General features: G+C 49.8%; 1 protein-coding gene across 10 annotated transcripts in view; it reads right to left on the bottom strand.

The window, feature by feature from the left end:
* Positions 1 to 23,200, bottom strand: part of PPEF2 (protein phosphatase with EF-hand domain 2) — a 703,213-nt gene that overhangs the window by 177,219 nt on the left and 502,794 nt on the right. For all 10 annotated transcript variants that reach the window (XM_069626300.1, XM_069626309.1, XM_069626302.1 and 7 more), the window contains one exon: positions 1,002 to 1,409. In XM_069626300.1, the coding sequence (XP_069482401.1) occupies positions 1,002 to 1,409 (408 nt within the window). The remainder of the gene's footprint in view (positions 1 to 1,001; positions 1,410 to 23,200) is intronic.

Below are 23,200 nucleotides of genomic sequence, written 5' to 3'. Positions count from 1 at the left end.
GATTTATGGCCAAAACTAGAAGCAAACTTCTGACGCCCAATCTTGGGCCTGCCGAAAACAACTCCGATACCAGTAATTAGACGAGAACTAACTCTCTCCTCGCTAAAATCAATTGTGGATTGCAATAGCGTCAGGCTTTATCGGAAATGTAGACAGAAAGAAACGCCCTACGCATACCAACTGATAAGTGAAGAAATCCGACTGGGTACTTGCCATATGCTCACTCGATGGGAAACTAAAGTCTTGAACATCTTAGACTCAGTTGCCTGCAACACAGAAGATCTCATCGCCAATCCCGTTCGAGTTGTCAAGAAAATCAAAGAACTCGACTGGATCAACACCAACGACTCTGCCTCAAAGTACAAACTTGCCAGTCACCTTCCTCCCTTCTCTAAGAAACTCGACTGTATCCGACCTTTTCTGAAATTATTTCCAAATAGAGCGGCCCGAAATTATTTTTTAAAAATAAGATTGAACCTTCTAGAAACTAACGAAATACTGGCGATTAGACAACAATCCTTATCCAGCTTCTGCCGTCTCTGCAAGTCCACTACGGACAAGGAAACCATACGCCACCTTCTCCTGAACTGTCCGGCGACGATAGAAATTCGTGACAGATACCTGACAGACATTTTTACAAACTTTACTCTTCAAAAGGAAGAAACGTGTTGGAACAAACTGTTGGACGGAGACAAACAGGCATGGCAGTTGGCAACTATAAACATCATGAAATACATCCTTAACGTGCTTCTTCCAATACAGACTGAATGAAAAGTTCCACCGTTTCTTTCGAACAAATCCTTTCTTCTCAACTGTTTTTTTTTTTTTGGAAACTTTGTTAAAAAATCTAGAAAGATTATATACAAATAAAAAAAAAAAATAAAATAACTTGAAAAAGTGGAAGCTCTATATAGGCTTTTGACAGCAATAAAACAGTGGTTCAACAGACTGAAAAACGCAAAGGGGGTGGGGGAATACAGATGCTTTGTAGACTAGCTCACCTGCTTCCTCTCTTTATCATTGGTATCCATGATTTGAGTTTCGTTGGATTCAGAGTCCGATTCGGACACTGAGTTGGAACTGGTTGGCTCGGCATAAGACTCTGAAAAGCCAACCTGCCGCCGGCACTTCTCCAGTTCCTCCTCCACTGACTGCCGAACCCGTTTTGATATCTCCTTCTTGTCAATGGTCATAGTAGTCGGGCTGCTGGCAGATCTTTTGTCTTTGCAGGGATTGGGAAGAAAACTAGAGCTTGAGCTGTAGGTTAGTGATCCACTTCTCTGAGGGATGCAAGCAGGCTCAAAACTGAAGCTCTTCTCTTTCACTGAGATTTTCCCTCCTTGTGTGGAATTTGCATCCAGCTGTTTTGTCTTCTCTTTCTTCTTCCGGGGACGTAAGGTTGACACAAACTAAAATAAACAAAAAATAGATGGGTAGATGTTAAAGACTGAAGGTAACAGGAATTCTATTACAGATTGTGGCATACATGTAATCAAAAGAATACAGGAACATGAAGTGGTGAGTCGGTGACAGGGGTTTTAGCTATATCACCTATCTTCCTGCAAGTTATGCTGTAGCTGGCTATCGTAAGCTTTTGTTTACCAGGTTGCTAGAAATGTTATGCTTTACAATGGAAATTAGTGCAGTAGAAATGGGATGTCACTTTACCAATTGGTTGGCATACGCTGACGATTTGGTCTTAATAGACCACACTCCTACTGGACTACAAAGTCTGATCGTCGCACTTGGGAATTTTGCTGAAGCAAATGGTTTAGTTATCGATATAGAAAAAAGTACAACAATGACCGTCGCCCAGTCAGCCCACATGTCATCATCTCGTCTATACCCTTCATGGGTTGCAATTGGAGGATGTCAGCTGTTAGAAATATGTAGGCATACACTTACAAACTAATCTGAAGTGGGATACTCATTGGCAGGATATTAAATGTAGATGTAACATAGTCAGCACCATGAGGACTTTTATAGGTAGGCAATGTGGCATCTCAATCAAAACCATACTGTTGCTGTATCAGCTGAAAGTACGTTCTTTTGAATCTGGGGCATTAACTGTGGATCGTCAATGAGACGATTTGAAGCGGTTATATTGCGTAAGTTACTCTGTTTACCACTGTCCCTTCCAGTTGAGTTCCTGTATGTGGAATTTGAACTGACACACTTGTGAAGTCCATAAAATTTTGTGATAAGTTGTTAAAATCTAAGACTGGCACTATGATGGGGGACCTTGTGACAGCCTTTTGCGAAATCGATGCCCACAACACAGTAGGAACCCTTGGTAGTCTGATAACTAACCACATTAAATGGCAAGAGGGTTTCTGCAGCCTCTCGTTAAATGGAGCCACTTATGTGGTAAAGGCCCGTTTGAAAACAAAGCTCTCACAGTTTAGCAAAGAACAGCACCTAGTAACCTTATTTACAGGAATCCATAACTCAAGTCTTTTGTGAGTATATCTCCAATCGAGAAGTCAAACCCATATCCTCATAGCACCATTGCAAGACAGTATTTAAGAGTGAAATTTAATATAAGTATAGCACTCATGACTAATGGTGCTCAGTTAGGGATTTTGCATAATGCACAATTTTGTAGGTTATTTTGGGACTGAGGAATTGAACACTTGCTAGTACATTGTTAAAGAGCCTCCAAAGGCTAAGACAAAGCTATCTGAAGGCATATAATAATTGTATCAACTTGGATGACCTAACACCTATATATGGTACGTGAAATTTAATTTGGCATTCTATTTTATGGTACTTCATTTACTTATTCGTAGCCCCTAGGAGAGCCCCAGCTTCGAGTGCCATTCCCCTGCACTCACCAGTCCTCAGCGTTCCTCTCTGGCTGCTATGTTGCTATGCTTCAGCTTCGCTGACTGGCTTGCACTTCGGGTGCTTTTCTGCACATGCCGGCAGCTCTGCTTCCCTTCCAGGGATGCTGGCGGGATCCTTTCTCCTTTGTCTGCAGTTCCCGCTGCTCTGCTCTCTGCGAACCACGGAGGCTCCCACGCCTGTGGAAGTCTAGCGGGCCAGCACTCCCTGGGTTTCAAAGGTCTCCTGGGTTGTCTGCCGGTGTCCTCGCTTCCTCTCAGGTCCCAGCACGGATGCCTCTTAACGTGCAGGGTCCCCTGCTGGTCTCTCCGACTCAGGCCTCCCTGTTGGTTGTCCTCTTGCTGCTCTTTTCCTCTCCACTTATACACCTGCAACCACTTGACAGGTTGCAGGTCTGAGCTCTCAGTTGGGCTTGCCTGGCTGTAGTTAGAGGGACATGCCTGACCTTCACAGTACTCTACAGGCATTTTCCTTATCCCAGTACTAGAGCAGTGAAAGGAGTCTTACTAGTTTTCATTACTCCTAGTCGCCTCTTCCTCATCCCAGTACTGTCATAGGAAAAATGTGGGGAAATGAGGGGAGATGTTTTACAATAGCCTAGAAAGGCTGGGGAGGGTTAGGTTGGTTTTCAATAGGGAAAGGGGGATACCATGTGTCAACCTGTGGGTACTCCACTCCCAATCTCCAAGGACCCTCCACCCAGGTGATCCTCCCTCGCTTCTCCACGCTCAGGGTCAGGATCCAAAAGCGATGGCCATTCCCTGGTAACTTCCCCCTTGCATATATTTACAGATATTCTTTGGGAGCTTGTTTTTTCATGCGCACGAACACGTCACCCCGGAAGAAACTCCCCAGCCATTTTTACATGCACCATTGCACAAAAGGGAAGCAAGGTCAGTTTTTCTTACATACTCTGCATATATTTTGGTGGTGCTTTACTTTAGAGTAATGATTAACTCTCGTTCCCTTTTTGTTGGTTTTTTATGTGCTGTGCTCCCTTCACTTTCATCCACCAATCCAATCCGTATGTATACCTTTTTATTTCTGCATTTACTGTGTATGACTTTATATTGTTTTTATGCTCTGATTGGTGACATACACTTATATATGGGATGAATACCTTTGGAAATAGACGTGGAATGAATGTGGCCGGCATTGACTCTGTGCTAAATGGATTTATGTACTACGGTCATATGTTTTTTGAATATCTCCTTCATTTGGTGATGTTTTAATTTCAACTTGTGTTATTATGATCATTACTAGGCCCTGATGAAGGAAGCTAAGATAGGAAGTCTGTTACCTTGTTCTCGGCCTTTCCGGTGTTCCACTGTTAAGCAGTAAGGTTGAAGGTCCAGGTACCACTGCATTACCCAAGGGTTGGATTCCTTCCTCTGACTGATCCATACTAGAGGAGAGTGGGTGTTATTAAGTGAAACCTGTGACCCAGGAGGTAATACTGTAGATGAATCACTGCCCACTTGATTGCCATTACCTCTAATTTGATGATTGAGTAGTTCTTTTCTCCGTGAAAGAGCTTCCTGCTGATGTACAAAATCAGATGTTCCAGACCTCGTAGACCCATTAAGGAAGCATCAGTCGGGAAGAAGAATTCTTTGTAAAAATCTGCAACGTATAAAATGGGGTTTTGGCATAGGGCTTATAACATATCTCTTCTTCTTCCAAGTTGATCTTTTGGGGCTCAGCATTTTTCAATTTATCTGTCAGTCTGGATGTTTTGCTGGAGAAATTTGGAATACATCTCTGGTAGTACTGTATTAGTACCAAAACGGCCATTAGATCTTTCTTAGTTTTTGGAGTGGGGGTATCGAGAACAGCTCTCTCCTTCTCTTGCTGTGGTTGGACAGTGCTGTTATCCACAAAGAACCCCAAATACTTTACTGCAGATTGGACCAGTTTGCATTTTCTGGGATTAGTGGCCAGTCCTGCTTTTCTTAACGCTCTCATGACTGTGTAAAGGTGGTAAAAATGGTCTTCCCATATACTGCTATGTATCACAATGTTGTCTATATAAGCTCTGCAAAATTCTGAATATGGGTGTAAGATTTTATCCATTAATTTTTGGAATGTTGCAGGAGCACCATGCAGACCGAAAGGCCGGACTTTAAAAAGAAATACCCTATGGGATTGGCAAAGGCAGTTTTCTTTTTATCTGGTCCAGGCAAAGGGACTTGCCAATACCCTTTCATTAGATCTATCGTCGAAAGGTAGACAACATTACCCAGCCAGTCTATCAAATTGTCGATACAGGGCATTGGGTAAGCGTTAAAGGCAGAGATGGTGTTGACCTTTCATAAGTCTATACAAAACCTCCAACTTCCATCAGGTTTTGCCACCAACATGCTAGGGGAGGACCAAGGACTATTAGAAGGTTCAATGATGTTAGCATCTAGCATGTTTTCAACGTCCTGAATGATGGTCTCTTTTCTAGCCTTAGGTAACCGATGAGGTTTCAAGTGCATCACTATGCCTATGGGAGTGCGGATGTGATGATAAATATCCTTCACTCTTCCAGGCTCCTCTCGGAACACATCAGTAAACTGTCATATAAGGTTGAACAGGTCTTGCTTCTGATTGTTACTGAGGCCAGGGGAAATTAAGGCTTTGTTTTCTGTGTCTTCTGGTAAAAGACAAGATAATATTATAGCCTGGGACTCTGTAGGATTTTCCCTCCATTCCTTCAATAAGTTTATGTGGTAAACTTGGGTTTTTAGACAATGGTCTGGGTGTGAGATCTTATAATTACAGGGACCCATTTGTTCCAGTACCTTGTATGGTCCATGCCATCTGGATATCAACTTATTTTCATAAGTAGGCAAAGGTACAGCACCTTTTGACCTAGGGAAAAGGTCCTTAAAGAAACCTTTTTATCATAGGAGGACTTTTGTTGTTCCTGTGCTTTACCCATGTGAGTCTGGTCTAAAGATCTAACAGCTGTCATGTGCTCTTTCAAACTATTTGCCGTTTGGAGCCTCCTCTCTCTCTTCCCATGTTTCTCCCAGCATATTTTGGACATCTTGGTGTTCTCGTTCATAAAGGAGTTAAAACGGGTAACATCCAGTGGAGGCCTGAGGGGTTTTCCAGACTGTAAACAAGGCCCATGGTATCATTTGATCCGAGTTCTAACCATCTTGCTTGTCTAACTTGCAGAGTATGATTTCTCCTTCAAATTCTTTGTATTAAATTTTGGTATAACATAAAAACCAACTCACTCCCCCCTCCTCCCTTTCTCTCTCCACTCCCTTAGTCCCCCTTCCTGGACCCAAACTGTGTATATTAGATATCAATGATTCACTCGTCTTGCCCTATGATATGCGCAATGTTTGCACTCTTTGAGGGCACATGGACTCTTTGTAGTCATTATGCAGAAATGATAGAAATGATACCCACTCCACGCTGAAGTGGGCCTGCTCCCTTGGAGGGAGTAAGTAAACCATTCCAAGGACACAAAGTTCCACACTTGGTTATCCATTCTTGCTCATCTGGAGGGTGTGGTTGTTTCCATCTCTGGACTACTGCCAGCAAAGCCGCCAGGGACACAATAGTATATGCTTTCCTTTCACCTCTGATCATGCCTTTATGCTCTGTGCCCTTGAGTCCCAGTATGCCCATTCCATGGATCTGTTCCTCGGGCACTCGAATGTCTCTTCCAGCCTCCCATTCACCTCCGCTTAGAATTGATGCAACTTGGGACACAACCACCAAATATGCCCCCAGTCTCTTACTCCCCCACATCCCCTGCAGCATAGCAAGGGCATGCTTGGGTAGAATCTGCGTAGCTTTTCTGGCATGTAGTGCTACAGAAACATCACCTTTAGCCGCATTTCCCGTGTCTGTATTGCCCTTGTTAGTTTAGGGATATCGGCCGATAGACACTCCCATTGTTCTAACTGTATCTGGCGACCGATTACTTTTTTCCATTGGAGCATGTACGGCCAGTTCGGGGGCATCCACCAGCAGTTTATATAGTGCAGAGATCAGATTTATGTCGCCTGAGTTAGTAGTAATGTATAGTTCAAAAGGGGTTAAGGGTCTTGTTGTGGCAGTTTTCACTGCGGGATTGACCAGCCAGTGTCTCAATTGCTGATAGCTGAACCTTGCAGATTCTGTCAGCCCAAAATCGAGTTGACACTGGTCAAATGTTTTAATTTCCTGGCCCTGGTTCAAGTCCCGCAGTCGCTTGCAATTGCCCCCCACACACTGCTTTTACCTTCCCCGTTCGATGCCAGGGGTAAATTGAGGATTATGGAAAATGAGGGTAAACGGGCAGGGAAATGACGTAATCCCCCTACACTTAACCTGCTCATCCCAGATACCTTAACTACGGCTGTGATTGCACTCTTGTGCATATTCTATTGCCTGTTGACTTGTGGCAGCCATAATGCTTTGTCTAAAGGTTTGCCTACTATCACCCTTTCAATCCTGCACCATATTTTTTCACGATTACCCATCCGCCAGTCTCGTATGATTCTATGTTGGGCCGTCTTGTAATATATACAGAAGTAAGGAATGGTCAGGCCCACTTTGCTACGGGAGGCCACATCACTCTCCTGGCTATTCTTGGTATCTGCTTTCTCCAAATAAAAGCCGAGATATGTTTGTCTAGGGCATTAAAAAAGGATTGGGGAATTTTGATCGGCAGCGCTTGGAAGAAATATAGGATTTTTGGGAGAATAGACATCTTTATTGTGTGGACCCTGCCTAACCAGGAAATTGCCAGAGGGCCCCATTTGTTCAATGCGTCCTTTATTTTCTCGAGAAGGGGGACATGGTTTGTTCTATAAAGCGATACTAGGGAGTTAGTTATCTGGTTTCCCAAGTAGGTCAGTTGCTTTTCCACCAAGGTATATGGTGATGTGGACTTTAGTGCGAGGAGCTGGGGAGCCCCCAAGGACAGATTTAACATTTTGGATTTCTTGACGTTAATCTTAAGGCCCGTCACCACCCCAAACATTCCAAGTTCCCGGGATATTCCCTGTAAAGACCTATATGGGTCGATTACAGTGAGAAGCAGGATATCAGCGAACGCCGTGACTTTATGCTCCTCCCTCCCAAACGAGATACCCTTATTGTGTTCCGCAAGTTGTATTTTAGTTAATAGTGCATCTCAGTATATTGCATAGGGTAAAGGGGATAGAGGACATCCTTGTTTCATGCCCCTGATAATATTTATCGATTGGGAGAATGACCTGTTTATTACTAATCTAATTGTTGGGGTGACATAGTTGCTTGGACCATATGGATGTAACTCCTGCCTGTTTATTTATTATCTGAATGATTTTCTGGCTAGCCCTTTTCCTCAAGAGATGTCTAGCCAACAGGCTATCCACCTTGTTCGCTTCAACATAACATTTTTGTTTTGCATCTAGGAAGGCCTTTTCTGAACTCCTTGTATATACCATTTCCAGTTGTCCTTGCACACTTCTAAGTTCCCGTTTTAGTGACCTACTCTGGTCTTGCAACATACTTGACATTAACCCCTTAAATTTGGTTTCTAAATCCATCTCCAGTTGATGCAGCTGCTTGGCCCTCGCCGCTGTCACTGCAATGATATGGTCCCTCATTACAGCCTTAAAGGCATCCCATACCGTCGCCTCTTCCACATCTGGTGTACGATTCATGGAAAAGTATTCCCTCATTGTGTCTCCTAATTCCCCCGTCAGGACTTTATCTTTTAAAGGCTCTGCCAGGAATGAACCCTGCCAGAGCCTATCAGATATGTTTGGTCATTGCAAGCTGATTATCAGCGGAATGTGGTCTGACTGAAAAATAGCCCCGCCCTCTATTTGTTTTATCCTGCCCACAATCAAAGAGGATGCCCAAACATAATCTTTTCTAAAGAATGTGCGATGTACATGGAAGAAATATGTGTACCCCTCCAGGTCCCCTTGTTTATTCCTCCATACATCTTTTAATGTTAGGAGGTCCATTTTTAGTTTCAACGCGTGCAAGGGCGGCGCCTGACTGTGATATATTTTCGCACAGGATCTTTGAGTGAGTCCCATGCTATGTTGAAGTCACCCATTAAAATGCTATCCCCTGAGGCGAATACTTCCAGAGTCGCCAACGTGGAGCTTATGAAACTATCCCATCCCACGTTTGGTGCGTAAACGGATGCAATTGTCATCAGTTGAGTCCCCAATTTACATTTCACAAACATATATCTGCCCCATTCATCCACCTTAGAGTCCAGGATGGTTAAGCCTTGGTTTTGTCTAAATGCTACAAGGGTTCCTGCCTTCTTCCTTTCTGCATTGGCCTAAAACAGAGTCATGTATCCTCTAAGTTTACGCCTCTGCCTTTCTTTTGTACAAATATGTGTTTCCTGGAGTGCTATAACCTCTGGGTGTTGTTTGGCAAGGAAAAGCTCCTGTTTTTTTTCATTTAACCAGAGGAGTTGAGACCCCACACGTTGTATGTTAGCATGTTAAACTGACCACCGATTGCACATCCAATCCAGGGGGCACTAGCATTGCTTGTCCTGGGTTGCTAGTATACCCCGACCACAAACCTGAGAGCCCTACATTCACATGTACCCTATGCATCCCTAATCCCCAGCACTTGGATCTGCTACCTCCCCTAACTCCCCTGCCCCTCCACCCTCCCTCCTGCTCCTCTTAATCCTCCTCCCACACCTCCAGCCCCCCTCAACCCCTACCCACCCCTCCAGCCCCCTCCACCCCTACCCACCCCCAAACCCTCCCCTCTGGTGCAAACCAAAGTTCCTAGTGAATCCAGGGGGACCATCCTCCCGGCATTGACCCGCCAGACCCCCCCAAAGAAAATGTGTAGGGCGCAACTATTCCCTAGCGAGATCCACCTCCTCCCCCCCCCCCCCCCCACCAACTTCCTACTTTGCTGGCTTATGACCGTCTGACCTGGGTTTCTTCCAGAGTCCTCCTTTTTGGTCGGCTAGAACCGAGTTTCCATCACGGTACCTAGCAATCTTGTTTGTCTTTTCTCGCACCTTCTCCTATTCCCAAGGCTTCCACTTTGGCAGAGCCTGCTTCCCGCCCACTGTTGTGACTTGCTAGTCATCCTTGTCTATCTGTAGAATGGACATCTTATCTCCACAAGTTGTGATTCTGTGCTGTTTGCCTTCCCATGTGATTAGGATACCAAATGGGAAAGTTAATTTACATCATATCTTCTTTTGTATGAGAGCCCGAGTAACCAACCCCATTGCCCGGCGCTTGATCAACGTGGATTGTGCAATGTCTTGCAATAGGAGAATTTCCATACCATTCACCTTCAATGCTCCCGGCGTACTTGAGGCGTATAGAATTCTCTCCTTCTGGCTGTATATTGATAGCGCCGCCAGCACATCCCTGGTTCTGGGGCCATGTTCCCTCCTCTTGGGGCCCACCCTTTCAATTCTGTCTATGGGTATAGGCATTTCCGGGTCTTCCCCCAGAATATCCTTGAAAACGTTGTGGACTGGCTCTTTCAGGTCTTTGTCCTCGATTGTTTCTGGTACATTTTTGATTCTGATATTAGAATGTCGTGAGCGATTCACGAGGTACTCGCATTGGAATTCTAAATTGTGAGCCACCCTCGATAGGTTCTCCATCAGTTTGTCACCTTTCCTGACATACTCTGCTAATTCCTGGAGCGCATCTTCAGTGGCATCTGTGCGCGCCCCCACGCTGGTTATATCCCCCTAATCTCTTGCAGCAATTGTTTCAAATCTGCTTTCATAGCTATGAATTGAGACTGTGGTGAATACGACATCTTAGCCTGGAACTCTTGAAAGCATTGTTGTAGATCTTCCTTATTCATTTTCATGAATGTGAGGGAGCTTGTTGCCTGAGGCTCTGTTGGGGTGGTGCTGCTGCCGCTCTGGGTCTCCTGTCATCAGCACCTGTGGAGACTGCCTTCCAGTTGCCTTCTTGTCGCTTTGTTGTCGGGCATACATTCTTTAGATTTGATTCTGGGCATTGAAAACTGGAGGAGGGGTCACCCTGTCCTAGGCCCTAGGACTTGGCTCACAGCCCTGTGATGGTTGGCTCTGCCGGGTGGCCACTTGTTACCTTGCCTCGGGTGCCCCGTTCCTCACGCGCCCTCTCCACTCATATGGCCTTCTGCTGGTTGTCAGGGGCTGGTTACTGCCTCCCTCTGGGTTAGTGGGGGTGTGCCACCACCCACATGTGTCCTTGTGCCTCATGAATTAGTTGTTAAATGGCCCCTGGGTGCTCACCTTGCTGCAATGGACTGTTCGTGAGGCGGCCCCGGCCTCCCTTTTCCTCTCCTGATCAGTTCAGACCGTTACTGAGCTGTATGCGGCCCCGGTTGATTCGTCTGCCGGGGGCTGCCTCTCCTTCCGGCCTGCTGGTGATTCTAACTTTGTGCGGTGTACCTCGCGGTCTCCTCTGCACCTCGGGCACTCCAATACCGTGTCCGCCTGGTTGTTCTCGATGTAGTCACTGCTGCCAGGCCACCAAAGCTCTAATGATCACGGCCCTGGGAATGGTTAGCCGCTGGGGCCGCCTCACCTCCTAGGCACACATGCCTACGCAGCTGCCCGCCCCTCGGCTACTGTACTCCCACTTTGGCTTCTCCGGCGGCTTTTCTACACCCCAGGCCCAAGGACCAACTTGCCCAGATCTGATTGTGGTGTCCCAGCAGGGCCTCACTTACTGCAGGCCGAACCTGCGCTGTGCTAGTTTTCCGCAAATCACTCCAGTTGCCAACCCAGGTCAGGCTTGCTTATTTGTAATTAATCTATTTTGAGAGCCACAGGAGAGCAGAGCCCGCACCTTCATGGAGTACCCACACTGGTGGCCATCTTGGATCTTCCTCGGAGTATGGTTTTGAGGGTTTTATTAAATCTTTCCACAAGTCCATCTGTCTGGTGATGGTACACGGATGTTCCGATGGTGGTGATATGCAACAGTTGTTTAACTTCCCCCATAAACTTGCTCATAAATGTACAGCCCTGGTCAGTCAATAGGCAACATTACGGGTCCGGCGGTAACCGTGCCGATGCTACAGACGGGTTGCCATCGGACCCGTAAAAAAATGACTGCCACCTCACTTCTCGGTGCCACCTGGCTATTCCAAGTCCGGCGGCTGGGAAGTCAGGGCCAGCAATTTCGTTACTCCCTATTCCCATAGAGTCCCATAAGACTCTATGGGAGTGGGTACACAGAAGCACCGGCAACGTTTTTACCGGTGCAGTTGCTTTCGTGATGGCTTTGCCTGCTGTGACCACTGTGCCCGGCAGGGTCAGACCTGTCTGGCACAGCGGCTCTGGCAGGCAAACCCGTAGTTTGCCTGTCCGGAAGCAACAGTTCCGGTAAGCTTACCGGCACTGTTGTTTCCGTACCTGCAAACTTACAATGAAGCCCAATATCTCCTATGGAAACCATACTTGAGAGAAGATAGGGAGCAGGTGTTTCAGGATTTGTTGTGTTGTGTTGTTTTTGCTCTCGGGATATCGCCTAGCATAATTTACAATGACCAGAATGTATTTATTCCCCAATTTGGAAGTTTCCAGGGGTCCCACAATGTCCATACCAATTCGAGAAAAATGGGAACTGGTGATGGTATGTGTGCGGTAGTTTTCTGGCAGATTACGCACGCTTGAATTAAGTTTTTAATGTCAGTGTGGATTCCAGGCTAGTAAAACTTGTTTGCTATATGTGTCTGAGTTTTGGACTGTCCCAGATGGCCTACCTTCAGATGTGACTGGGCTAGCTCTAGGGCCTCCTGCTTGGGACTTTTAGGGACACCAACTGTGTTTTGACCAGGTCCTCTAAATTGACGTCGCATCAATAAAAGCCCATGTTTCAAAAAGAAAGAAGATCTTCCTTTCTCACAACCCTCTGGCTCCGATGTCAATTGCAAAAATGCTTCAGCTAACAAGGGGTCGTTTCTGTGGGCAAAGACTAAGTCTGGAAGTTTGTCAGGCTCTTCCTCTTTAGCTTTTCTGGGTTCGGGGTTGGGAGGGCCATCAGATGTTTCATTGGCCTCCCCAAAGCCTTGAGTTCCTCTGTGTCCTTTCCTTCCCAGATTCATCCTTAAGTCTAGTGAACAGTGCTTTCTCAAGCACCCCTTGGGCGATTTTATCCCCTTGATGAATTTGGAATGGGTTCTCCTCGTGATTTTGTAACAATACTTTAGCATCTTCTCCAAAGTCTGAGTCCATTACTCCTGCTATACATCAATACCAAACCTCCATGCAAGCCCTGATTTAGGTGCTAGTCTAATGTATGCACCAGGGGGTGGAATTAGTATCAAATCAGTGGGTATCAGTCTTCTTTTGCCTGGAGGAATAGTCTAATCCATACTGCTACAGATTTCAAATCCAATAGAGCTCTTAGTAGCTACTGAGGGGTCTGATGCTTTGTCACTTAGGTTTTTAAATCTTAAGGTCCCCCAACTTGTATCGATTGAGCCGCATCCCACTTCTAACACCATTTGTGAAGGTATCATGAGTTAAGACACAGACAACAGATTTAAAGTTCAAAGTAAAAAGATTTATTAACTTAAAAGTCAGGATGGTTAAAATCCTAACTTGCCCTAAGCTAAGGTGGGATTTCCCTACCTGAACGAAAGTAGGGAAAGCCTGAGTCAGAAGTTTCAATTTAAGTGTCTGTCTGTGTCCAAAACCTATTCTTGCCTTCACAACTAAGCTAAACAATGGGATTCAATACAAATTTGCAGGTCCGGAAATAAGGTTGCCGGTAAGCTCACCGGCACCCTTGTTTCCGGACTGGCACCCTATGGGTTTGCCTGACGAAGACACTGTGCTCGACAGGTCTGACCCTGCCAGGCACAGCGGTCACGGTAGGCAAAGCCATCACGGAAGCACCGGCACAGTGCCGGTGCTTCCGTGTCCCCACTCCCATAGCCTCCTGCGGGACTCTATGGGAAAGGGGAATAACATAATTGCCGGCGCCTGACTTCCCGGCTGCTGGACGTGTAATAGCACGGTGACACCGTGAAGTCAGACGCTGGTAATTTATTAAGGGTCCGGCGGCAACCAACCAATAGAACTGGCAGTGTTACAGCCCGACCTGTAATGAGGCCCAATGTGTAGGGATGTCAATAATCAAAGAAAAGATGATCAACACAAAGTTCCGAGCTTCTTCAACCTCTGAGATTCCTTTTGAACTCCCCTTCCACAAGAAAGTTCCGCAAAAGTCTTATGATTACCTTTCTCAAGTGCAAATAGTTCCACAAATCCTTGGGGTTAACTTTCCCAAGTTCAAGGCAACACAGTTCTACACAATCCTCAGGGTTCCCTTCCCCAAGTTCAAGACAACACAGTTCCACACAAAAAGGTCTTGAGGGCTCCATCCTCAAGACAGCATTGTACTTATACTTGGCTTCAATCTTTCAATGTTCAACACAACTTCAGGTCAACCTGACACTCCTTCTGGATTGCAATAACAGTTCACTTACAGTGCTTCTTCTTGGCTTATTTCACAATGTCTTTCACTTTCACAACTGAGGGCTCCCTGGTCTAGGCACAGTTGTCAGTTGCGCAACCAGGAGCCCTAGGCTCTTTAGCCCATACAGGTTCTTCTGTATCTGCTCCTATGTACAGATTCACATTCATTTGGTTTCTCCTTGTTGGCCTCTAATGCGTTATGTGCAGGGGCACCCTCTCCTGGCTTCTCCTGGTTAGTCTCTTGGCTTTGCCACAATGTGTCACACAACCAATGCCAGTCTTTTGCCTTGCTGCACTGTATTCAATAATAAAGTTCACTTTTTCGTGGTCTTATTTATTCCCCACCTTTCTGTCATGCTCTTTCATACTTGCGCTCTTATTTCATCTGTTGCTTTCAAATGGGCGTTTTCACTTTTAACTTTCATCAGCCCATAGATTTGATCACAAAGTTCTCATTCAGTTCAGTATTCAATATGCGTGATTTTACTTTGCTCTTTAATTCTCATTCAGCATATGGTTTAGGGTTTATATCAATCTGTATATGTCATTTCATTTGGCATTCCATTTTTCTTCATACAGCACTTCATGTACTTATACGTAGCCCCTAGGAGCGCCACGGCTTTGAGTGACATTCTCCTGCACTCACCGGTTCTCGGCGCTCCTCTCCGGCTGCTGCATTGCTCTGCTTCAGCTTCGCCGGCTGGCTTGCCAGTCACTGCGAGCTCCGTGCGCACTTGGGGTGCTTCTCTGCACACGCCGGCAGCTCTGGTTCCCTTCCGTGGATGCTGGTGGCGTCCTTTCTTCTTTCTCCTTTGTCTGCAGCTCCAGCAGCCCACTCCCAACCACAGAGGCTCCCACACCTGTGGAAGTCTAGCTACCCAGCCCGCCCTAGGCTCCACAGGTCCCCTGGGTTGTCTGCCGGCGTCCTGGCTTCGTCTCAGGTCCCACCACAGCTCCCTCTTCACGGGCATGGTCCCCTACTGGTTCCTCCCAGACAAGCCTCCCTGTTGGTCATCCTCTTGCTGCTCTTTTCCTCTCCTCTTATACACCTGCAACCACTTGACAGGTTGCAGGTGTGAGCCCCCAATTGGACTTGCCTGACTGTAGTTAGAGGGACATGCCTGACCTTCACAGTCTTCTGCAGGCTACTTCCTCATCCCAGTTCTAGAGTGGTTAAAGGAGTTACTAGTGCTCATTATTCCTAGCTGCTTCTTCCTCATCCCAATATAGAAAAAATGTGGGAAATGAGGGGAGATGTTTTACAATAGCCTAGAAAAGCCGGGGGAGGGTTAGGTTGGTTTTCAATCGGGAAAGTGGGATACTATGTCTCGCCTGTGGGTACCCCACTGCCGATTCCCAAGGACCCTCCACCAGGTGATCCTCCCTCGCTCCTCCACCCACAGGGTCAGGATCCAAAAGTGATGGCCCTTCCCTGGCAACACCCCAGAAGATGGTCCAAGGGGAGTAGGAGTTTGGATACCATGAGATTTCTCACAATACTTTGCAAGCAAACCTTATTTAAAGCCTCACCATGATATTATATGCAGTTTGGAACAAGTTACTTACCTGTAACTGTTGTACTCCAGCATGGGTCTTGCATGGATTCACATGCTCATGAATATTCCCCGTCAGGCTGGGAATCCTCGGTAAAGAAAAAATCAGTATCAGTTTCGTTTCTGATCTGTCTTTCGTAGTAGTAACCAATCACTGATCTCTGCGTCATACTGACCACAGCCAATGACTGCCATCTCCCTAAGCCCCGCCTCTGGCAGCCATCTTCAGATTTGGTAGCACGTGAAGTGGCAGTATGACCAAGTGAAGAGCCGCAGAGGGGTAGGCGGGAGGGTTCGCATGTGAATCCATGCCAGACCCATGCTGGAGAACAACAGTTACAGGTAAGTAACTTGTTCCTTCTCCAGCATGGGGTCTGGCATGGATTCACATGCTCATGAATATAAGAATACATAGCAGTACACACATGCACAACCACGGGAGGTGGCAAAGGCTCAACATTAAGCAATACAACAACTCAACATTAAGCATCTCTTACCTCCTCACCAGGATCACCTTAAGCGAACAGGTTGCGCAGCACTGCTTGGCCGACCCTGGACTCCTCCCTGGAATCCCGATCGACGCAGTAGAATCTCGTGAAGGTGTGCGTCGACCTCCACGTAGCAGCCCTGCAGATGTCCAGCAGGGGCACACCAGATAGGAACGCCGTAGTAGCAGCGATCGCTCTGGTCGAATGGGCTCTCGGACAGCCTGGCAGCGGTCGGTTAGCCAACCGGTGGCAGTGCATGATGCAGCCGGAGAGCCATCTGGAAATAGAAGACTTCGAGAGAGCCTTCCCTTGATTCACATGTCCAAAGTTCACAAACAGCTGTGATGTCCTCCGAAAACTCTTAGTGCGGTCCACGTAAAACTTCAGCGCTCTAGCCACATCCAGCGAGTGCAAAGCCCTCTTGGCCGGCGACGAAGGAGACGGGAAGAAAACAGGTAACACCAGGGGCTCGTTAAGATGGAAGTCCGACGGCACCTTGGGCATAAAGGAGGGGTGCGTCCTAAGCACCACCCTCGAGGCATGGAAAGTCAAGTACGGTGCTTTGCAGGATAGGGCCTGGATCTCTCCCACTCGTCGTGCGGAGGTAATGGCCACCAGGAATGCAGTCTTCCACGACGCAAACTTCATCGGTGCGGAGTGCATCGGCTCGAATGGGGGCCCCATGAGCCTAGTCAGCACCACGTTAAGTTCCCACGCCGGGGCCGGGGCCTTCACCGGCGGGAACGACCGGAACAGTCCTTTCATAAACTCTTTCACCAGTCGATGGGACCACAGGGACGTCCGTCCTGTGGTTCTGGTATATCTGGAGATCGCCGCCAGATGAATCTTAATGGAGGCATGGGCTAGCCCAGCCTTTGCCAGCGATAGCAGGTACGGCAGCACCTGAGGGGCCGTAATCCGTAGGGGGTTGATCTTCTGTGCTCGGCACCAGATAGAAAACCTCTTCCACTTGTGACCGTAGCATTTGAGAGTCGAGGACGCCCTGGCCTTTGCAAGAACCTCTCTGCCGTCGGCCGGTATGTCGTACCCTCCAAACTCTAGCGCTGCAGGAGCCAAGCCTGCAGGTTCAGCGACGCCGGGTCGTGGTGGAAGATGGCGCCTCCTTCTCTGGAGAGAAGATCCGCGTCCGCCGACAGCTTAATGGATGGGGACGTTGACAAGTCCAGGAGGTCCGGGAACCAGATCTGCCTCGGCCACGCCGGTGCGACGAGGATCATCCTGCACCGGGACCTCTTGAGCTGGTTGATGAGTCGAAGCAGCAACGCCAACGGAGGGAACGCATACAGGTATAGGCCGTCCCAGGGGAACGAGAACGCATCGCCCATGCTTCTCGGCTGGGGAACCCTGCTGGCGAACCTCTGGCACTTCGAGTTTGTCGCTGTTGCGAACAGGTCGATTTGGGGTTTGCCCCATCGTCGGAAGAGTTGATCCACCTGATCCTGGCGCAGCTCCCACTCGTGACACGCGCGCAGCTCCCTGCTGAGCGAGTCGGCGATGGTGTTTCTTACTCCTGCCAGGTGGAAGGGAACCAGGAACATCCCCTGGGCGACCGCCCAGTGCCACAGATCCTGCGCCTCCTTGGATAGGGCTGGGGATCTGGTACCTCCCTGCTTCCGTATGTAAAACATTGTCGTGGTGTTGTCCGTGAAGATCCACACCACCTTGCCCTTGAGCGACGGGAGGAACGATTTGAGAGCCTAGAACACGGCTCGGAGTTCCAGGATGTTGATGTGCAGGAGCTTCTCCACCGGGAGCCAGAGGCCTCTTACGTGGAGATCTCCGGTGTGGGCACCCCAACCTTCCAGGGAAGCGTCTGTCGTCACCGTCTCCTGGTACGCCGGCGTCTGAAAGTCCTTGCCCGCCATGAGGTGCGCTCGAACGCCCCACCACTGAATAACCCGCCGGAACACCTCGTTGAGGGGGACCCTGTCTTCGAAGGTGCCCGTCGCCTGCGTCCAACGGGCATCGAGAAATTCTTGAAGAGGGCGCATCCGTAGTCTGCATAGGCGCACCAGGTAGATGCAAGAGGACATCATCCCCAGGAGGGACTTGATGGACCTCACCCTGGCCACGTCCGTGGCTAGCAGGCGCTGCACTTTGCCCAGAATGGTCTTCGTCCGTTCTTCCGACGGTGCCGCCAGGCGCATCACTGTATCGAGCTTCGCTCCCAGAAACAGGGCCACCTGCGACGGCACCAGGTGGGACTTTGGGTAATTTATGGCGAATCCCAGGTCTGTGAGTAGTTGGACGGTCCTCGCAGTGTGTTCGACGGCGAGTTCCCTCGTCCTTGAGCGGATGAGCCAGTCGTCCAGGTAGGGGTAGACGTGAATCCCCAGCAGGCTGAGCCGCGCCGCCACAGGTGCTAGGCACTTGGTAAAGACCCTGGGGGCCGACTTCAATCCGAACGGCAGTGCTCTGAATTGGTAGTGGCGTCCCTGGACGACGAACCTGAGGAACTTTCTGTGACTTCTGAGGATGGGAAGGTGGAAGTATGCATCCTCCAGGTCCAGCGACGATAGAAAGTCGCTGTCATGATCTCTGCTTCCAAAAGATCAGGACTTGACCGACTCCCTTGGAAGCAGACCCATAACCCCGGTTCCGAGTGCCAGCCAGTCCCAATTGGGACCTTTTGGACCCTGTCCTGGCGCCAGTGGCACCAGGCTCATAAAGATGCCCAGTCCCAGCGCTGGAAGCGCCGGGCTCATAATGCTTGGGTGGACTTACCTGCAGCAGACCATGCTGCTTACTTACCTGCCAGTTGAACCCCTGATCCTCTTCTGTTTGGGACTACTTTTCCTGTTGGGTGGGGCAGGAGCCACTCCCTAGGTTCAGAACACTGGAACTCTTCTGGAAAGCAGGAACTCTTTTCTTACCTAGGTGTGGCTGTGGAAGGAGACACCTAAGCACTACAGGAGGCTATTTAAACCACACCCGATGGATGAATCTTGCTTTGCGTTATTCTGCATTCTCTGCAGCAGAACGCTCATCGTGTCTTCTGCTTCTGATCCTGGGCCTAAGGGAACAAAGGCTTACCATCCTGGAATCCAGTCTTCAGCAGCACCTGTAAAGACAAAGAAAGAACAGGTTAGCACTACGGTCTTCAGTGGCAGCGCATCTCTTACCTGGTCCATCGGCTGTCACCAACGCCTCGCGCTGCATTCCGGCATCTGAAAGACAAAGGCTTACCTACTCTTCGCATGCTCCGGAGGTCTTCGCACTGCATTCCGGCATCTGAAAGACAAAAGCTTACCAGCTCTTCGCACGCTCCGGAGGCCTTCGGCGCTGCATCCCGCATCTGAAAGACAAAAGAAGGTGCGTTTAAAGACATTGGGCAACTTTATTACTCACGTGCCATTACTCCTTCCCACGCCGAATCCAGTGGGTATTCCAGCACCCTTCAGCTTCTCTAAAGCTCCGAACTTGTACCTGCAAGATAAAAGGGACAGTTAGTGCGCATCGTGAAGCAGGCTACAAGCGCTTACTTACGTGCTTCCAGGCGCTTCTATTCCTCACGCGGGTTCAATCCTCAACTCTCATCAGCCCGCCATCCGCCATCGCCGGAACCCTGCAAAACAAGAGATATCATTACAAAAGACTTTTAAGACATTTGAAGTGCCCAGAACTTACCGTTCGTGCAGTTAACGACGGACAGCAGTCCTCTGAGGTCAAGAGGCCTGCACCCTTATCCAGTGAAGAAACTGGTTACGGCACCCTGCCCCGAGGCAGATGGAGAGCTCGGCGTTCACTTACCTAAGGTGAGGGTGTTAACCTTTGGGGTTCTACAGGAGAAGAGAAAGGGAAGAGGAGAGAGGCACCCAATAACCCCAGTTCATTAATCCCATATTTTCTATCTGCAGACATCTTACTCTTCGAGTCAGACATACAGTGCACAGAGGTCCAGCCCAAAGAGCCAACCGTGTGTTACACATCACCTTTGAAGATACGGCATTCACCCAGTCAAGACCGGCGCCTCTGCGGGAATCAGGTGAGCGTTACAGTCGCCTTCCTCCAGCTGTCCCAGCACGTGCTGGAGGGTGACCATCCTGAACTTTTGTGACCTGACGTATTTGTTCAAACGACGAAGGTCCAGGATGGGGTGCCAGCCGCCCGTCTTCTTCCTGACGAGGAAGTACCTTGAGTACGCCCCGGAGCCCCGGAGCCTCTTCGGGACGGGCTCGATGGCGCCTTTCCTGAGCATCACCCGTACTTCCAACAGCAGTTGCGGGACGTGATTTTCCTTCCTGGCCACAGGTGGAATGTGAGGGCACTTCTTCAGGAATTCGATAGTGTCCTCTTGCCAGGGTATCCCGCACCCAACGATCGGTGGAGATGGACTTCCACACGCCGACGAACTTCGTCAGCCGGCCTCCCACTGGGGTGCTTCGGTGGGGGCCCGAGGCCACGGCCGGTTCAGTCCTGCTTGGAGGTGGTGGCCTTGCCGCCCTGGCCACCTTGCCGACGGCGGCGAGGCGCTCCCTGCTTGCCGCGACCCCTGTAGGCCTCCTGAGACGAGGAGCGTGCCACCTGGCGGTAAGACGACGAGCCACCGCTGGATCCCTTGGAGGCCCCCTGTCTGCCTCCGGAGCTCCGAAAGGGCTGTCGTTGCTGAAGGGCTCCTAGGGCGCGGGCCGTCTCCGTGTCCGTCTTTATGGCTTGGAGGGATTCATCCACCGCCTTCCCGAACAAGTTGCTGCCGTCGAACGGCATGTCCAACACCCTGGTCTGGACATCCTGACGGAAGTCGGTCGCCCGGAGCCAACCCCGTCGTCGTAGGCAAACTCCGTTGCCCAGCTGGCGGAACCCGGTATCGGCAATATTGGTTGCCACCGTTATGGCGTGGTCCGACGCCACCTCGCCTTCTTGAAGTATTTCCAGGGCCTCGGACCTCTTGTCGTCCGGCAGGAAGTCCAATATGGGGGCCAGCTTAAACCAGAGCTCCCTGTCGTAACGGGCCACGATCGCCAGGGCGTTGGCCGCTTTGATAGTCGTCGCCACCGACGAAATGACCCGTCGCCCCATGGCGTCCAACTTCTTTCCCTCGCCGTCCGGAGGGGAATTCGACGTTGAGGCTCCTGACCCCGCCGCTTTCTTCTTCGCCGTCGCCGAGACGACCGAGTCTGGCGTTGGCTGGGCCCTGAGGCACAGGGGAGCGGTTTCGGGGACCCGGTACTTCTTCTCGTACCGGTCCCGTTTGGCTGGTGCCGTGGAGGGGTTCTTGAGTACCGACAGGCCCTCCTCCCAGATGTCATCGATTAGAGGCACCGCGATGACAGTCTTCCTCTTGGCCTCCCGGCGCTTATAGAGGAAACCTTCCTTTTTCTGCTCCTCCGGGCAGAGCTGGAACAATTCGGACGCCCTGGCGATCATGGCGTGGAATGAGCCAATCTCGTCGGGCGGAAATGGCTGTGCGACGGGAGACCCGTTCCGTCGTCGTCGCCCTCAAAACCCGTCGTCGAGCACACCGCACCGTCATCTCCCGACTTGTGGGAGGATGAGGAGGGAACTGCAGGCCTTACGGGGGCGAGCGGAGGAGAGGGTTGGGTCCTCCGTCGTTTGTTCTGAGGACTTCCCGACGGGCCAGGTTGCGGGTCCTCCGGCCTGGGCCCTGGTAATCTCGTCCTTATCTCAGAGCAAAAGGACTGGATCGCAAACAAAATGGCCGCCGAGCTATCCTGAGGCCTAGGTTCCGGCTGCGCCGGAAGGGAAGGCTGCTCTTCCTCGCCATCGTCGTCTTCCTCGGTTATCTCCCGAGGATCTTCCTTGCGGGACCGAACCTTCTCGAATTGTACTTCGAGATTCCTCGCGACCTCGGTCAGTTCCCCCTCCGAGGCTGACTCCGAGCTCGAGGAGGCTACCGTGCCCCCCCCCCCCTTGTTCCATCATGGGGGCCATGACGATGGGCTGAAAAGAGGATTCCCTCCTTGGCGGCAGGGAAACTCTAGTCCCGGAGGCAGTCTCCGCTGGCGGGGTCTCTGCCGGCTTGGCCAGAGTACCCGCGATCGCCTCGATAGAGGCCTTTGCCTGCTGGGTAGGGGCCTTCACCACCTTAGGTGCGTCCCAGGCCTTCTCCTTGGGGGAAGAGGCGACGCCTCGCTCCCCCTCTTCCGAGATCGGACGGGGCTTCTCCCGAAGCTTACCCGGGGTCTCGGACTTCCTCTTCCCCGAACCGGAGCGCTGGCTCGTGGTTGACGGTGCTGGGGAAGGTGCGCCCTGCCTGGCGACCGAAGAGCCCGACCTTTCGGCGCTCCCGGAGCCAGCGGACTCACGGCGCTTGGCCTAGTGTTGGGCCCCCGTCGCCGGGGCGCCCGCACGGGACTTAGAAGCCCGCTCGGACCCTTTCTTCTTCTTCTCACCCGTTGAGCCCTTCTCCAACCAGCTGGTGAGACGAGATCGACGGTCCCTCATGGTCCACTCCGACAAGTTCTTGCAGAACTGGCAGTCCTTCTCTACGTGAGTCTTGTCCCCATGAAGACAGTAGAGGCATCGCGAATGTTCGTCCTCCTTAAACACATTCTGCAGCCCGCATCCAGGGCAGCTGCGAAACAGCTTGGGTCTGGGTGACGAACTCGCGTCCTGGGCCATCTCGAAGTAGGCCGCGAATCTTCTGGAATCCTCCAAGAGATTGATTCGACAATATCTTCACCCTTGAGGGGTGTAGGAAAATCCCGCAACAGGTACCCGTTAACGGGAGTAGAAACGGTGGAGCTTGAGGCTCGATTAACTGAAAAAATGTAAAAATTCACCTGAAAAAGCGCGAAACACGCAGTAAAAGCTCGAGAGCTAAGCACGAGGACTCCCAACACTTGAACGTGCGGTAAAAATCTGAAGATGGCTGCCAGAGGCGGGGCTTAGGGAGATGGCAGTCATTGGCTGTGGTCAGT

This window comes from Ambystoma mexicanum, chromosome 6p (assembly GCF_040938575.1).
Source record: "Ambystoma mexicanum isolate Mex_15411 chromosome 6p, UKY_AmexF1_1, whole genome shotgun sequence".
NCBI lineage: Eukaryota > Metazoa > Chordata > Amphibia > Caudata > Ambystomatidae > Ambystoma > Ambystoma mexicanum.
Note: the sequence above shows the minus strand (reverse complement) of the source record. Positions and strands in the feature narration are given on the sequence as shown.